This window comes from Phalaenopsis equestris, unplaced genomic scaffold (genome assembly GCF_001263595.1).
Source record: "Phalaenopsis equestris unplaced genomic scaffold, ASM126359v1 Scaffold001081, whole genome shotgun sequence".
Taxonomy (NCBI): Eukaryota; Viridiplantae; Streptophyta; class Magnoliopsida; order Asparagales; family Orchidaceae; genus Phalaenopsis; species Phalaenopsis equestris.
Genome location: NW_018165520.1, coordinates 157,767 through 175,859, shown reverse-complemented (window position 1 = coordinate 175,859; position 18,093 = coordinate 157,767). Strand labels below are relative to the sequence as shown.

The window sequence follows — 18,093 nt, the reverse complement described above, 5'->3', positions numbered from 1 at the left end:
TTCCTGCTGATGAGTTTGTCACGGGCTCCTGTGTAGATCTTCTATATAGTCATACAGGGTTTGAAGTTTCAAAAGACGATGAAATTGTTGTTGGTAGCAGCTTTTCTTGCAAAGAGATGATTGATCTGGAGGCTAAGCTGGACTTTGAATTCCATGACAAGGAAAATGAGGTTTTCCTTGGCTTAGGAGCTCCATTACAGAAAGATAAAGGCATGGTTGGGTCAGAGCCAGCTCTTTTATCTGATCAGGTCTCTTCAAGCACAGTTGTTAATGAAATGCATCATACTCCATCTACGGTTCATTTGGGTGAGAGGCAGGAAGGAAGATTGCAAGACCAGAAGCCTGCCATTTCATTCGATGGTGAGTTTTTTAGTGGTCTTCTCTCTTGACATACTATGTTGGTTATTTATAGAGGCTTTATTTGCCTTGGCAGATCAGTATTTGGCACTTAGTGAGAAAAAAATTGCATCTTAAGTTCAAAGCTGTTTACTTGTTACATCCAATATGTTTGGCTGATGGAGGATCTGGCTTCTATTAAATTTATGGAGCTTTTGTTATGACTTGAAATTTTGATTTGTAGAGTTTTCTTAGATAGCATATGATCGAACTTAATATTTAAATCTTGAAAAGTGCTTGTCTACAATAAAGATTGAATTAATGGAATGGATGCATATTTTAAATCCAAATTCTGTTCATATTTTTCTGTTACCTCTCTCACCTACCATATTATGTGATTTTTCTAGTGTCATTTGATTATCTTATTTAATTCTTTCAGATAACGCATGTTATATATATGCCTCTTGTTTGCAATTAATACTGAGGAATAGAATGTAATGGCTGACTCTGCTGCTATTTCTGCTTTTCCCAGTGTACATCTTACCCTGCATTCAACCACTATATGCTTTAGAGATCAACTCATTATTAACTTTATTTAAATTATTTCAGATTAGCCTCATTGATCCTCATTCATTAGAGAATTTTTATGTTATTCTCTTTAAAGATGCTATAAACACACTGTAGAATCATCTTTAAATATGCAACTGTACAACCATATTCAATAGTTTTAATGTTTAGTCTATGCTTCTCCCTTTCAACTAGAATCTTTTTGACAAGTTCTAGTGTAACATTTTAGAGACACTCAGTGCTTAGATTAATGTTTGTCATGATTGATTAGACTGTGTTCTTAACCACATGATGAGATGTTTTTCTCCTTCTCAAATTCATCTTATTGTGGTCTTCTATTGAGACTCATGCTACCTGAAGGTGGGAGGAGAGTCACAAAGGTTTTGATCGTATCACCTTGAGAAACAAAAGTGGTTATAGATCTGTAGGCTCCATGAGGCTCAGTGGAAGTCAGACTAGCCACATATGTTTATCTTTGGGGGACTCCTTAGAAACATTTTATCCTGAAGTGTTGCAGATGATTCACTGTATAGACCCGAAAGATGGATATATGTGACTTGAATGAACCAGAGATTTTTTTTATTCAATATGTAATATCAAGAGGGTTTATTTTATTATGGGTAATCAAGTTTTTCGCTAGCGCAAGCCCCCATGGTTAATTACATTTTGGGCGATGACCCCTAGAACATTATTTGCTAAGGATATTTTATTTTCTTATAGGTTTGACATATATTGGGTTTTCTAAATGAGGTTCTCTATACCAATGACAAAATTGCTCAAGTGGCCACTCAACTTGTGTGGTATAACACATTCTAACTCACAAGGATGAGTACCATAATATATATAATTGTAGCTGAGCAAGTGAGGGGATGTTATCTTGTGATGTAGATATGTGGGTCTTATAACCGCCTGAAGAATTGAAGCTAGTCTGATAATGAGAATTGAAACATTATAAGAATAATGATAGCCTTAAACCTAGATCTAAGGGGGGACTAACAAACTAGTATGTCCAACAACCTAGATTAATGCAAATGCAGCACCACTTGGACCTAAGACTGCTCATGACCTTAATTCACAATCCTGCATTTAATGAATTGTCAGCTAGACTCACCTAATCGTATAAAATTAATGGTAATGATGATCATCATCATTATTGGATATGCTTTATGATTTTTTTTTCATTTTTTTTTATCTCATGTTGAATAAGATGTTAATTTTATTTGATGTAAATCTTTTTGAACTATTTCAATCCATGTTACCTTAGGTCTATTCCATTGTTTCTCAAATTCTTCAGCATTGTTCTCATCTAATGGTATATTTTTACTATTTGTTATTCATGTTCAAATCAGCTTCCCTATTTTTATCATGTATATTTTAGTCTCAGCACCCATGTAATATTATTACGCTTCAATTATATCCTTTCACTTTTTACCATATATTGAATTTATTATTCTCATTTTTGTCAAACTTAGCTTTTCTATGGATGATTATTTTCTAACTCAAAACTAGAGTTGCAATTCAATATGGTCGGCTAATTGTTTTATGGATATAATATTAGGTCTTCATGATATTCTATCATTGCATACTTCTCTAAACCACCACATTATTATACTCATAGAGCATTAACTCTAGAAGTAATATTCTTATCAATATCTCTATTTTTGTATAATTGATCCAAAATATTTCAATCTATGACGCCTAAATATATCTTTTATTTCTGAGTGATGCTAATTAATAATTATTAGAAATGCCAAATTTTGTATTATTTGCAATTGGTTATATTACACACACACACGCACACGCGCGCGCGCGCACACACACACATATGTATATACATATATATATTCATTTTTAATAAAAATTGGCTAGAGTCAATGATACGAGCCTCCAACCAACTTCATGTGTCTAACCACTTAGATCCCGCACATAGGCGGGCTTGAACCAAGGACCTCAGAGAACTTAGAACCGATATCGCAGATGTCAACCAAAGAGTCACGACGAGCAACACTATATATATGTGTGTAAATACACGCGCGCGCGCGCACACACACACACATATATATCTACACACACACCCCAGGGAACTTAGAACTGATATCGCAGATGTCAACCAAAGAGTCACGGGCATTCTTATAAATACACTATATATATGTGTGTAAATACACGCGCGCGCACACACACACACATATATCTATACACACACACACACACACACACACACCCGCACGCACGCACGAACGATTCCGAATGATGTCATCTATAAAAAGAAATATACTAATGCGCTTACTTTGAATGTCCTTTGCAAAAAAGAAACAAAAAAGACGCCTACTTTGAATGTCCTTTGCAAAAAAGAAAAAAAAAAGTCTTTTTTGTTTCTTGTTGTAATCCAAATACACTTAAAAACTTGTTGGTCACTACGCAATACTTAATCCTAGTTAATGATTTCAACATACTTTTGGCACACCCATTCTTTCATTAGTATGATACAAAATTTATGTTCTCAAGGTCAATAAAAATCGTAAGATTATTCTTTCTTTCATATTCCTTTGATTCTGTGAACAAAAAATCACTTTTATTATCTATTTTCATGCCATGAAAACAATTTAATGCCTTGACGTTGGCTTAATTTTTTGAAGTCCTTATTTGGGTGCTTTTTCTTGTAAATTTCATTATATGACTCATAAATTTGACTCTATATTTATTATGCTTTTAAATATCTTTTTATTTTCAAATGTTGGTATTAAAATACTATTCTTTTAGTAATTTGGCATCCTCTTAGTCTTTGGAAATTATTTGAAAGATTTATTAACTTCTTCATAGAAAAAAAAGTGGCGCCAAAAGTTGGTGGTGATGATCCTTAATTAGTGCATACCTTCTCCACAAATAGAATATTTGTTAAGCTTTGAGGGCCATAGATTCATGTAGTTTGCATACCTTTTTCTCAAATTGCAATATCATGGCAATGGAGTTAATGGTCATGCATTACAGCAGTTAGATATTTCATTAATTGCGACTTACAGATCAATAATTTTTTAGGACATTGTGACTCACGCATTGGTACTTTTGTTGATCATTTCAGGAATTCTACAAGATAAACCAGTGCTTATTGACCTTAATCTACCTCTTGAAAATGAGTGTTCTCTTGCTCTTAATGATCCTGCGGAAGATATTAATCTTAAACTTTTTTCTTCTGTTGCACATGATGGAATTCTTGAGCATAATCAAAGCAACCAAGGTGAAGCTTCATTTATACCCGAGCCACTGTCATCTTATTCTATTACAAAAGCTAAATCTGATAATCAAGCTGATTGCTTGAGTTGCCATGGCCAAGGTTCAAAACCTTCTAGATCACCGGAATTTGAGCTGATTCTGGACGCTACAAAAGATAAAGGTGACACTGACATCAAGTTAAGTTCTAATAAGCTTATGGCATTTTCTTTCCAGGTTCAAGTAGATTTTTGTGGAAAGCCTGCGAAAGGATCTACTAATAACCGAGCTTTTATTACTGTAAACGATGTTTCCTTATCCTCAATAAGCTCGTGTGATCAAGCGAAATTGGATTTAGATTTTTCATCTGACAAACTGCTATCTGCAGTACGAAGTGATAACAAGAGGCAGGATTCAAACATAACTTTCAGCAACATTACCAATCTACCACAACCTTTAATTCGAGATTTGGTTAACGAATTATACTATGATGGAAGTGTAGAAGATACTTTATCAAGTCACGCCTTTGCTCAAGATGTAGCTCAACGCTATGCACTTTCCAGAAAGTTCCCAACCGGATGCAATTCTGCTAGCAAAACTAGAAACACTATGTCAATGTCACAGGACAAAATAGTTGAGGAACCTGATACACTTTCCAAAACTGATGATTCTGTAACCACTCAGCTAAATTCTGCCCAAAATGATGGATCTTCCATGGAAAAACTAAGCATAGAACAGGATTTTACCATTGCAGCAGCAGCCGAGGTTCTCATGGGTCTTTCGTCTGAAAGGCCCTCCTTCCCTATAGATCATCAGCGAGAAGTTGATTGTAACAGTGGGAACAATCAACCCCTGCATTCATCTGATTCTTTTGAGAGTGAGGCCCTCCAGTTATCTGAGGTTCAAACTGAACATCGCCTCAGTATTTCTGAACCACTGAACCGGACTGAAAGAGAGAGGAATGTAAATGGGCTTAGGCTACGAAGAGGAAAGGGGCTCCGAGATTTCCAGAAAGAGATCTTACCAGGGCTAGCATCCCTAGCTAGGCATGAAATTTGCGAAGACATGCATAATATTGGGCACAAGCTCAGGAGAACTGCTTCCAGAAATGCAAGGGTAAATTGGTTTGTGGCTGTTCAAGGTCGAAGGTCAAGACCGTGTTCAGGGCTTCAAAGAAACTAAAGCTTTAGATTCTTTCAGGTCTGTGAATGGCCGCTGTAATAAAGTTTTTCTTATGGAGCCACGATAACTAATAACCAGTCTTTAAGGCTAGCTGAGAATTCGTTAAATGTGATCCGGGTTAGGCATGTGTATGAATCTGCTAGTTTTCTCAAAAAGCCTAAGAAGTCTGTTGAAGATTTGATAAAAGTGATCCAGGATTTGAATGTGAAGGTAGCAGTGCTAGTTTTCTGAATTAAGTCATTAAGGTATTGAATTGCCAGACTGAGATCCATGCTGGTTACTGTTTTGTCCTGCATTCTTGCATTGTTATTTAGAGACTTGCTTGTGCAGAGATTATTAAATATTATGGCATGAAAAGAGAATAAGTGATTTTATAACTTTTTTTTCACCGTTTGACGAACTGCTTGCCACATTTTCTGGAATGTGAATGTCATGATGCACTTCATTACCTTTTATTAGGAGTGAAAATCAGTATATTGAAAGACTATATTGCGCATTTACACGTGAGGTAGTGGCTGAGGGTGTGCTTTCTCACCGTAAGATCACGGATTTGAATCGCGTATATCGCCCGTGTTCACCTTCCCCCTCCGCCCTCCCTCCCAAAAAAAAGAGGTTTATCGGCCAAGCTAGAGGGTGGTATGAGACAAAATGTCTTTTTTATTACTTCATCATCACTCCCTACTATGGAATTCTTTTTTGTTCATTTCTAGGAGTTTCAAGTCCTAAATTGATGTGGCCTTTATTTTTTTTGATAATGAAGAGCGATAAATCATAAAATATGTGATTAAATTTCGTAGATGTTATCATTTCCGTTAACTAATGGCCCACTGTTCTAACTCCATGTCGTTTGATTCGGAGCCATTTGGTATGGTCTTGATTTATGTTAGATCAAACCATTATTGGTTATTAAATTTGTCTTTATTGAGCCTAGGCGTTTGGTTTACCAATTGACTAGATTGTGAATCTGTTCAGAATTATAAGCTGAACAATGAATCATGAAAATAAACAGGAAGAAACAATGGTATAGAATGAGATGTATTCACCTATGTATATATATCCAGAATACTTGGAGAATAGATTTATATGTAGAATTTAAATATGAGTATAGGATGTGATGCGTGTTCGTGATTTGTTGAGACAGTTAGGATATAATAGCCAAGGATATAAGGATAGTTAGCCACCAGGGTTTTCATATGTTGTTTGTTATGTATAGATATGTTGTTAAGCCTGTGAGAATGAAACTTGAGTTTTCCAAGTAACTTGTGGAATGTAAAGTTCAATATGCTTTTGGTGAGTATATTAGCAATTTGACCCTCTGTGGTTATACGACAAATCTATATTGTTTTTGAGGCAATGTGGTCCCAAATGAAGTGAAAATCTAATATTTATATGTTTCGTGCGACCCATGAAGATAGGTTGTTGTCTATGGCAATTGTGGAGGTGTTGTAGAGGTGCGGCGTTGGATGAGCCATGGGGAGGTTTGGTTTTGGAGGAAATGATGTAGCCATACAATTTTCATGGTTGTTGTTGCTAGTGTGTAGTATTTGTCTTTCGTCAAGGTGCATGTGATGATTTTTTGTCTCTAAACTTGCTAGAGAATGGGTGTATGGCTAAGGAGAGATCAATAAGCAATGGTGAGCTCGTAATCAGACTCATTGCTGGCCCAATTCGAGTCCAAATAAGCTTTTAAGGTAAGTTCCCCTTTGACAACTAAGAGGCCATGAATGGGACTGCCTTTGAGGTATTTAAGCACTCATTTGAATATTTGGTAGTGTTGGTGAAGTGGATTATGTGTATGTTTGTATATCTTCTTTGTGGGCGAAAGCAATATCTAGGCATGTGAGTGTTAACTACTTGGGTGAACGTGCAAGTTATCAATGGTGTGATGTCAGATAAGGGAGTGAGAGTGGAGGATCAATGGTAAATTTGGTGAATATATGCGTAGATACTAGCTTTTAGTCTAGTAGACTAGCTCTGTGATGCAATATAAGTAGGCCGGGAGTTTTATGTAGGAAGTGGCATTGAGGAGTATGCTGAAATTTGATTCTAAGGAGGTGAAGATGGGACCCTATTCTTTGAGATTGAAGTGATTATTAAGTTTTTGGTGAGATGTTGAATGAAGATTGCAAAATCTCATGAAAAGAGAATGTTAATATGAGAAGAGAGGGATCAATTGAACTGAGAATTAAGCCTTATTCTTTAAGGTATCCTGGGAAGGTTGGGTACAACTGCATTGGTGAGGAGGCAGTGACCCAGACAGGTATGTTTTCTTGTGTTTGCAGTAGCCACGACATGTACACCTCTGGGACTGCTGGATCATTAAAAGGTATGCCATGACTGCAGCGACTCGAACAAAAGGATATGCTGAGAAGGCAGTGACCCAATATTGCACTTTAAAGGTATGTTTTCTTGTGTTTTTAGTTGTAGGTACACCAAATTGAAGAATTTAGAGTGATTGGAGCAAAATGAATAAAAATGGACCAAAACGGAGCAAATCGAAGCAAATCGGGTCGAATCGGGGCACACCGGAGCCATGGGGACCAAAATCGGACACTTAAGTGCCTGTGCCCGACGCTTAAGCACCCAAATATGACGCTTAGGCACCCCCAGACAGAGAGGGGGACGCTTAAGCGCCCAAAAATCGGCTCTTAGGCGCCAAAGACGGTTTTCAACATATCTTCTAGAATATACATCGGATTTAGACGATTTTTGATGCGTTGCTTCGTGCATCTCTTGGGGAATTCATTGTAAATGATAAAAGGGACTTTCTATAAGAATTTGGGGCGGTTATATTGAGTTATGAAGAGTCACTTAATGCACCATTTGGAGATTCAATGAATATGGACAGTTTTGAAGAGACACTTAAGAATTTCTTGGGAAATTATAATTAAGGCTTTGAAATATTTTTAAAATAACTCTTGGACTCTTGAATCAATTGGAAGAGGAGAAGAAGGCTTGGAGAAGAAGAAGAAGGCTTGGGCGTGAGCCCCAAATGGGGCGGCAATGTGAGAGATAAAGAGAGAGTGTGAGAATTTCTTCTTTTCTTTTCACTTTGTTCTTGGTAAAAATTGTAAGGATATTACTTTTGATATACAAGGAGAGTTTGATTTCCGTCAGAGAGTATTTTCATTGTATTTTGATTTAAATTTAGTACTTTATTTTTATGATTTCAAACTCTTGTTCAATGAAAAGTTTTTGTTGTGTTCTATGTGTAGTGAGTAGTTTTCTTTACTCTTCCCTCTTGTAATGAATTAGTATGCATGTGTAGGATATAGAATTGAGTAGATTGAGAATATATTCTGATGATTTTACTTTGTTCTTCATTTACATGTTTGATCAACTTGCATGTTAAAATCTGTTGTGAGAATATGTAAGATCCATGATTGTGTTTTCTCAATCAACTATGGTAGAATCACATGAGATTGCATGGATGAGAATATAGTCCATATAGTTGAGTCCAAATAAATAGGAAAATAATCTTTAATGGGTGTAGAATTAGAGGACTTTAGAGTGACAGACTAAAGCCCCCTAATTTGGTCTATTGTTTTAGGTTTTAATGCGAGATGTTAGCCTCCAGGTGAAGGGATAAGAGGGAACTCTAGAGTGAGAGCTAGTATTTCTCTCTGCCTAACCCATCTTCAGAACTATTCAAACTTTAGATTAACCAATGTTCTTTATAGCTAGCATCTCTAGTAAGGGTTATAGCATCTCTAGTAAGGGTGAAGAATATAATTGCTTCTATTTGTCACAATCTCTCTCACTACTTGTTTACTTTTACACATGTCACTAATTTCATTGCATGAGGAAGAACACTTTTAATATATTAAACCCCAATTTCTGATTTTCACTAAGTACTTTCGTTTAGGAGTAGAAGTATTATTATAGTGATAATTGTAGGATATAATCAAATTTAAACCTTTATTGACCTTCCAAGCTAGGGCATGTTATTCTAGACTATAACTTCTCTTGAAAGCCGTCGTGATTAACCTCGATCTCCATGTGATCGATATTCGTGGCTTAATCAGAAAGTCCTATATTACTTGATAATGATACGTATACTTGCGTAGAATCCCTATAATTTTAAAGATCATTAAAATCTTACTTTGCTTGGGATCAAGTTTTTGGTGCATTACCGGGGATTAAAATCTTCAAGTGGTTGTGTGAACTTCATAAATTCTTGCATATAAAAAAATATCGGGATCAAGTTTTTGACGTCGTTGTCGGGGATCACAACGATTGATCTTGACTTTTAGGAGAATTTTAGTTGAAATAATTAAGCCTAGACTTGGAACACTTTAGTGTCGTAAAAACTATTTTCGTGTGAAAGTGTTTTTTTTTTCTTATGAAAAAGTTTTATGGAAAAAAAATAGTTTGTGCGAAAAACATGGTGTTTATGAAAATGTGTTATAGTGATGAATATATTTTTTGTTTTATTTGTTTACTTATTAATGTATTATTTGTTGTGTTGTGTATGTCAAACAAATGATCTACAGGACTTGTGCTTTATGATCTCGAGTTAGAATAAAAGAAAAAAATCAAAAAACATGAAGGAATTGAAAAATTAGAAATGGAAATGGAAAACGTTCAAAATAAAAACTTAGAAAATCATCATAAATCATTGAGGGATTATGTAAATTCTACGACTGATGAAATTCACTCAAGTATACAAACCCCTGTCGTAGATGCTGACTTGTTTGAAATTAATCCAGGGATTATCCAACTTGTGCAGAACAACCAGTTTGAGGGAACTCCTTTGGAGGATCCTTATTTACACTTATCAAGTTTTGTAGAAATTTGTGCTACATTTCGTTATAATGGCATGTCAGACGATGTTGTTAGACTAAGGCTTTTTTCTTTCTTACTAAGGGATAAGACTAAAATGTGGTTATACTCATTAGCACCTGCCTCTAATAAAAAATTGGAGGAGTTAACTCAGAAATTCTTAGTTAAGTATTTTCCACCTTCAAGGACAATTAAACTTAGTAAAGATATTATCTCGTCTCATTTTGTCAGTATAAAGGGGAATCAATATACGAAGCATGAGAAAGATTTAAGGAACTCATAAGGAACTCATAAGAAAGTGTTCACACCATGCTCTGCCTGATTGGTTAATCATTTAAACTTCTTACAATGGGTCAGTATGATCCCTTAGGTCTATAATTGACGTTGTCACTGCTGGATCATTAATATCAAAACCATTTGATGAAGCATATGCGTTAATTGAAGAAATGAAGAAATGAGAATTTCAATGACCCTCTACAAGGGTAAATCCTAAAAAGGTAGTCAGTCCCTCTACAAGGGTAAATCCTAAATTCATGATACATTTTCATGATACATATGCGATTGCAATTCTTGCATCTTAGGTTGCTACAATATCAAGGAAGTTGGACCAACTTGGAATGAACTAGCCTCAATTTACTTCAGTGAGGAAAGTTCATTATGGCATATGATTGATGCTAACTTATCATATGAGAGTTTAAATACTACAAACAACCCATATTCTAATTTTTACAACTCAGGTTGGAAGAACCATCCTAATTTTAATTGGTATCATACTACTGAGGGTGGAAACCAATAATGGGAAAGTAATCATGCAAATTATAATGGAAGTTGGAATAACCAAAGGAATACAAACTGAGGAATACAAACTATAGACCTTCATATCCACTAGACTCTAACGATGATCAACAGTTTAAGGATAAAAATATGTCTATAGAAGAAGTGGTATTGCAAATGGGAAACCAGTTGTAAGGTCAAAATGCTGTGAGTCAAAATGCTGTATGCTGTGATTAGAAACATAGAGAATCAAATTGGACAAATTGCTAATTCACTTTGTAATAGACCCCAAGGAACACTTCCTAGCAACACCGAGCTCAACTCTAAAGAGAAAAATGATGAACAAATAGACGTTGTTCAATTAAGAAGTGGAAGAGAGATAGAGGGTGTGGTTAGAAAAGAAAAAGAAGTTGTGAGAGAAACAAAGGAAACTAAAAGACCTGAAAAACATGTTTCTATGGATCTGGAAAATTTAATATCTCCACCTAAAATCAATTTAAAAAGACCACCACCTCCATTTCCTCAAAGACTTAGACAGTATGAGTTAGATAAACAATTTTTAAATTTTATAAAAGTACTTAATAAGTTAACGATAAATATTCCTTTCGCTGAAGCTTTGGAACAGATGCCAAGTTATGCAAAATTTATAAATGAGATATTAAATAAGAAAAGAAAATTTGGGGATTTCGAGACAGTTGCACTAAGTCAGGAGTGCAACACTATATTTCAGACTATATTTCAGAAAAAGCTTCCAATTTCAGAAAAAGCTTCCAAAGAAACTTAAAGATCCTTCTAGCTTAACAATTCCTTGTGTATTTGGAGAAAGATTATGTGGAAAAGCTTTATGTGATTTAGGATCGAGTATTAATGGGATGCCTCTATCAATATTTAGAAAGTTAGGGTTAGCTGATATTTCTCCCATTATTGTAACCCTTCAGTTTACTAATCGATCTATTATTTATCCAAAAGAGGTTATAGAAGATGTGCTTGTTAAAGTGGATAAATTTATCTTTCCTATGAACTTTATTGTAGTAGATATGGAGGAAGATAAAGAAAATTCAATTATTTTGGGGAGACATTTTTTTATTACTGGACAAGCTATGATAGATGCACAAAAAGGAGAGTTGACTATGAATATTAATGACCATAATGCCACTTTGATGTTTTAAAGGCTATGAATTATCCAGCTGAGAGAAAAAATAATGATTGTTTTTGGCTTGATGAAATTGATTATTTAAGTAAAAACTATTTTCAAGAAAGTTTTGAGAGTAAGTTAACAGATGAGATCAAATTGACCTTCATGATGAGTTGAAAATGTTGTTTAAAGAAGACTGTATGTATGTTTAGGTATGTATGTTTAGACTGTATGTATGTTTAGGAGAGGTGCAAAATGATGGACATTACTGAAAATAAAAAACTTTTAATTCCAACTGTTGAAAAATCTCATGAACTTAAGATGAATGTACCCCCATACAATTTTAAAACCTACCTCTTTAGGGAATTCATCTACACCAGTCTTTATATCTTCATATTTGACTCAATAATAAGAAGAACCTGAATTGAATGGTGAAATCAGTAAAAGATCTCCCAAGAAAGAGTTATTCAAAATCATTGAATGGTATATTCTGTGGTATACAGACAAAATGAATGAGATTCTGGTGCTGGGGCAACCAGCGTAAACATTGGATACATCAGGCTGTCGATGCTAGACCAAGCGCTTCGTGGGAGTTAACCTATGATTATCTTTGTTATATTTTTAGTGTGATTGTTATTATGTTGGATTGGATAATAGTGAGATGTTGAAGTTTGATCCGTGTTTGATGTGTAAGAGTGGATTGAATTAATGTTGAGTGGTAATTCCTTCGTCATGACTAGATTTGTATATGATTTCAAGTAGTAGCAGGTTGTCGTGTCTGTTACAACTTATATCTCAATCGAAGATGAACATTACCTTGAAGCATGTAGAGTTTGGACTTGGACCACTCCATGTTAACTCTATTACTTCCTTTATCTGACTTTGTATTCACTGAGTAAGGTCATGAACTTACTTAGTGAACAACATCTGGATGAACTGCACTATTTTGATTTACCAGATCGTCTATACCTTAGACTTAGAGTAACCTTAAAATTGGTTACACATGAAAGAATTCTAGTCCATGGGTGATAATAATATAAGGTTTTATAATACACCCACAGTATTAGTGTAGTTTCTTCCGTTAGAAATTGAAAGTAAGGAGGGGAAATGTGAGTAGAAGGGAGAATGAATTAACCTCAGTTGTTGTTTATTTATGAATCTGTGTGTCTATGTTTGTCAGTCAAGTTAAATGATTCGTTGGAGATGACAAAACTTATCTCAATATTTTAAACTTATTAGCATCCAACAATTCCCTTATAAAGTTTAAAATGAGTTCATGTTTAATCTTTAGTTTGTACATGTTCTACTATTTAAAATTCATTTATAGTGTTATGTCAAACATGTTTAGGCTAGATTTACTTTCTACTATAATATTCTACCATGCGTTATTTGTTGATATTTTTGTAGGATGTGTAGTAAATTGTAAAAGTCATCTTTCTCTGCGACATATTTTTGTACTTCATTGTTAAACGTGTTTAACCTTAAGTTTGGGGAGAAAAGAAAAATGTTTTAAATTTAAACCTTACTTGTTTTCAAAAGTAATACAAATAAATTTGTATTTTATTTATAATGATTATTGTTATGTGGAGTCATCTTAAGGATGTTAGAATTTTAAGTATAGAAATGGAGTAGGAAAACTCAGTTGATATTTTTAGTGAAAAAGGTGAACCTAGAGTTAAGGATATTTAGTGGAGAACTTGGGAAAATGAATAACTATCTTTAGTAGGAAAAATAGTATTTTTTGAAAAATTAAGGATTCTTATAATTTTTATTTTTAAAAATTTAAGGCTCTTTTAAAAAGTATTTAAAAAAATACATCTTTTCAAGTGAAAGAAAGTAATAAGTTTTAACTTTAGAGGAGGATAACGTAATTCAAAATTATTTAAGGACTTCTCTATAGTAATTCTCACATAAGAAAAAAGAAAAAAATAAATAATGGATAAAAAAGATCCCGAAAAAAAGAAGAAAAAAAAAGAAGATGCATAAAAAAAAGAAAGTGAGGAGACGCTTAATGAGAGGTCCTAATAAAAAATTGGTTTCACTTGAGTTTTTCTAGAGTAAAAAACTTAGAACAATCCTAAGCTTGATTTTTTATACTTATATTAGTAAAAATTATTTTTAAGAGAGTTCTTAAGTCTAGAAAATAAAGTTCATAGGATTCGAAGTTTGAAAAATCTGCATATATTTCTGAATTAAATAGGAAAACAAATTCTCAAGTTTGATGATAAATATTTTAGACCCTGGGCTAGTCTAATTCATTGGAATTTCTTCTAATTTGAACTATCACATTTTTAGAACAAAATTTTAGCAATTATAAAGGATGACCAATAACTCTAATCTACATAAATTATTTTTAAAATGTAATATTACTTAAAGACAAGTAATGTTTAAGTTTGAGGGATTTTGATACGCCTAAATATGTACTATTTTTTATGCTTCATTTTATAATGATATTGCACTTTAAGGATATGTTTTCTTGTGTTTTTGGTTATAGGTACATCAAATTAAATAATTTGGAGTGATTGGAGCAAATGGAAAAAATGGACTTGGATCAAAACAGAACAAACTGGAGCAAATCGGGTCGAGTCGGGGCACACCGGAGCCATGGGGACTGAAACTGGACACTTAAGTGCCTGTGCCCGGCGCGTAAGCGCCACCAAAAAGAGAGGGGGGTCACTTAACTTAGGTGCCACCAAACAATGCCCAAAAGTCAGCGCTTAGGCGCCAAAGACGGTTTTCAACATATCTTCTAGGATATAAATCGGATTTGGACGATTTTTGAAGTGTTGCTTCGTGCATCTCTTGGGGAACTCATTGGAAATGATAAAAGGGACTTTCTAGAAAGAATTTGGGGCGGTTATATTCTTTCTAGAAGAATTTGGGGCGGTTATATTGAGTTATGAAGAGTCACTTAAGGCACCATTTGGTGGATTCAATGAATATGGATAGTTTTGAAGAGACACTTAAGAATCTCTTGGGAAATTATAATTAAGGCTTGGAAATATTTTTAAAATAACTCTTGGACTCTTCAATCAATTGGAAGAGGAGAAGAAGGCTTTAAAAAGAAGAAGAAGGCTTGGGCGTGAGCCCCAAGTGGAGTGGCAAGGTGAGAGAGAAAGAGAGAGCGCGAGAATTTCTTCTTTTCTTTTCACTTTGTTCTTGAAGATGATTGTAAGGAGATTGATTTTTCCATACAAGGAGAGTTTGATTTCCATCAGAGGTAAGTATTTTCATTTTATTTTGATTTGAATTTAGTACTTTGTTTGTATGGTTTCAAAGTCTTGTTCAATGAAAGTTCTTGTTGTTTCTTCATGTGTAGTGAGTATTTTTTTTTACTCTTCCCTCTTGTAATGAATTAGTATGCATGTGTGGGATAAATAATTGAGTAGAGTGAGAATATATTGTGATGATTTTACTTTGTATTTCATTTACATGTAAACTTGATCAACGATGATGGTGTTGTCTCAATCAACTGTGGTGGAATCACATGAGATTGCATAGTTGAGAATATAATCCATATAGTTGAGTGCAAATAAATAAGAAAATAATCTTTAATGGGTGTAAAATTAGAGGACTTCATAGTGATAGGCTAAAGCTCCATAATTTGGTCTATTGTTTTAGGTTTTAATGTGAGATGTTAGCCTCCAGATGAAGGGATAAGAGGGAACTCTAGAGTGAGAGCTAATATCTTTCCTGCCTAGCCCATCTTCAGAACTATTCAAACTTTAGATTAACCATCTCTAGTAAGGTTAAAAAATATAATTGCTCCTATTTGTCACAATCTCGCTCTCTATTTTTTTAACTTTTACACATGTCATTAATTTCATTGTATGAGGAAGAGCACTTTTAATATATTAAACCCCACTTTTTTTATTTTCACTAAGCATTTTAGTTTAGGAGTAGAAGTATTATTATAGTGATAATTGTAGGATATAATTAAAATCAAACTTTTATCAACCTTTCAAGCTAGGGCGTGTTATTCTAGCCTAGAACTTCTCTTGAAAGCCATCGTGATTAACCTCAATCTCCATGTGATCGATATTCGGGCCTTAATCAGAAAGATCTATATTACTTGATAACGATACGTATACTTGCGTGGAATTCCTAAATTTTAAATATAATTAAAATCTTACTTTGCATAGGATCAAGTTTGGGATCAAGTTTTTGGTGCCATTACCGGGGATTAAAAACTTTAAGTAGTGGTGTCAACTTCATAAATTGTTATATATAAAAAATAATGGGATCACTAACCTAGAGCTTTCTTTAGGGAAGTCAATGATCCATCACATAGGCGACGCGACCATGCCAAAAAATGTTGGTCGGCAGATCCACCCCGCATAGGTGATCGAACCCACGCACCTAGACCAGACTAACCCTAGGGTTGGCTAAGAGATTTAGGAAATCTCACAACCGTTATGGTTGCAAATGCTTTTCTTCACGTAAGAGGAAGCTCTTCTAACAGTAGGAGAGAAGACCACATTACGGCGAACTCTATCGGTGCTCTGATACACCTAAAATATATAGTCTTTAATGTACACATTTTTATACCTATGTACACATTTTTATACCTATTTTGAGATATTGCATTTTAATGAAATATATTTGTGTGTTTTTCTTTCAGGTACAATCAAATGAATGCAAAATGATAAAATGAGTGAAAATGAATCAAATTTGGAGCAAAAATGAACTGTGGCGCCTAAGCGCCCATAACTGGCGCTCACCCGTTAGTTAAACATAGAGAGCCCCGCCTAAGTGCCAGGTACCCCGTGCTTAAGGACTAGAAGTAGTTACTTGATGATTCATTGAATTTGGATGAATTTTTGAAGAGGTGTTTGAAGCAACCATTGGTGAAAACGTGGGAAAAAATTAATGGACACGAAAATTCATTCAATTGGCTTTTGAAATGAGGAAACTAGAAGATTCATTGAATGAAGACACATTTTGAAGAGACACCAAGACACTCTTTGGAAAATTATAAAAGAAGACTTGGATTGATCAAGAAAAAGTGATCCAGATCATCATCCATAGAGACCGATCAAGTGCCAACCACCATACGCTGCCTCCGCCACCGCCGTCGTCGCCCACTTTTCTTTTTATTTTAAGTTTTAGTTTGTATTATAAGTAAATGAGGAAATTCAAAGGAACTTCAAGACTTTGGTGGAGAGGTTTTGAAAAAAATTTTTTATGTTTGTGACTACAATTTTCAAAATTTCTGAAAATTTTTAAGAAGCTTTTAATTAATATTCCATTTGCTGAAACCTTAGAACAAATGTCAAACTATGTGAAGTTTATGAATGATATTCTTAATAGAAAAAGGAAGTTCGAAGATAATGAGACTATAACACCTAGTGATGAGTGCAATGCTATAATTCAAAAAAAGCTTCCGAAAAAGCTTAAAGATCTTGGTAGCTTCACAATTCTATGTGCAATAGGAGACTAATTTTATGGGAAAGTTTTATGTGATTTAGGTGCAAGAATTAACCTTATATCATTATCAATATTTAAAAGATTGAGATTAGGAGAAAAATCCTCTACTATTGTAACTCTGCAGTTGATAGATCATTCAATAACATATCCTAAAGAAGTTATAGAAGACATCTTAGTGAAAGTGGATCAATTTATCTTTCTTATTGATTTCATTGTAGTAGATATGGAGAAAGAAAAGAAGATACACATTGGGGAGTCTTTTTTTAGCTACAGGAAGAGCAATGATAGATGTGCAGAAAGGGGAATTAACTATGTGCGTCAATGATCAGATAGTGACATTTAATATTTCCAAATCAAGGAAATATCTTACAAAAGATTATGAATGCTATAAAATGGATGTGATAAGATATCTAAGTGAATGCCATTTCAAAAAAAAACTTATGAAAAGAAATTGGAAATTAAAGAATTGGAACACGAGCAAGAAGATGAATTAGATTAATGTGAAGATTTTTATAAGGAAGATTCAAATTATGTTTGAGAAAGTTTTGAAGTTTTGGACACGACGGAAGAAGATAAATCTTTTTGTCCATCAATTGAAAAACCTCCTGAACTTAAGTTGAAGTTACTTTCTGAACATTTAAAGTATGTCATTTAAAGTATGTACATTTAAAGTATGTCTTTTT

At 34.2% G+C, this 18,093-nt stretch overlaps 1 protein-coding gene across 1 annotated transcript; it reads left to right on the top strand.

The window, feature by feature from the left end:
• Positions 1-9: 9 nt before the first annotated feature.
• Positions 10-5,663, top strand: LOC110033056. Its single transcript, XM_020736911.1, has 2 exons — positions 10-360; positions 3,983-5,663. The coding sequence occupies exons 1-2, from the start codon at positions 117-119 to the stop codon at positions 5,290-5,292; spliced, it is 1,554 nt and encodes a 517-aa protein (XP_020592570.1). The 5' UTR covers positions 10-116; the 3' UTR covers positions 5,293-5,663.
• Positions 5,664-18,093: the final 12,430 nt, after the last annotated feature.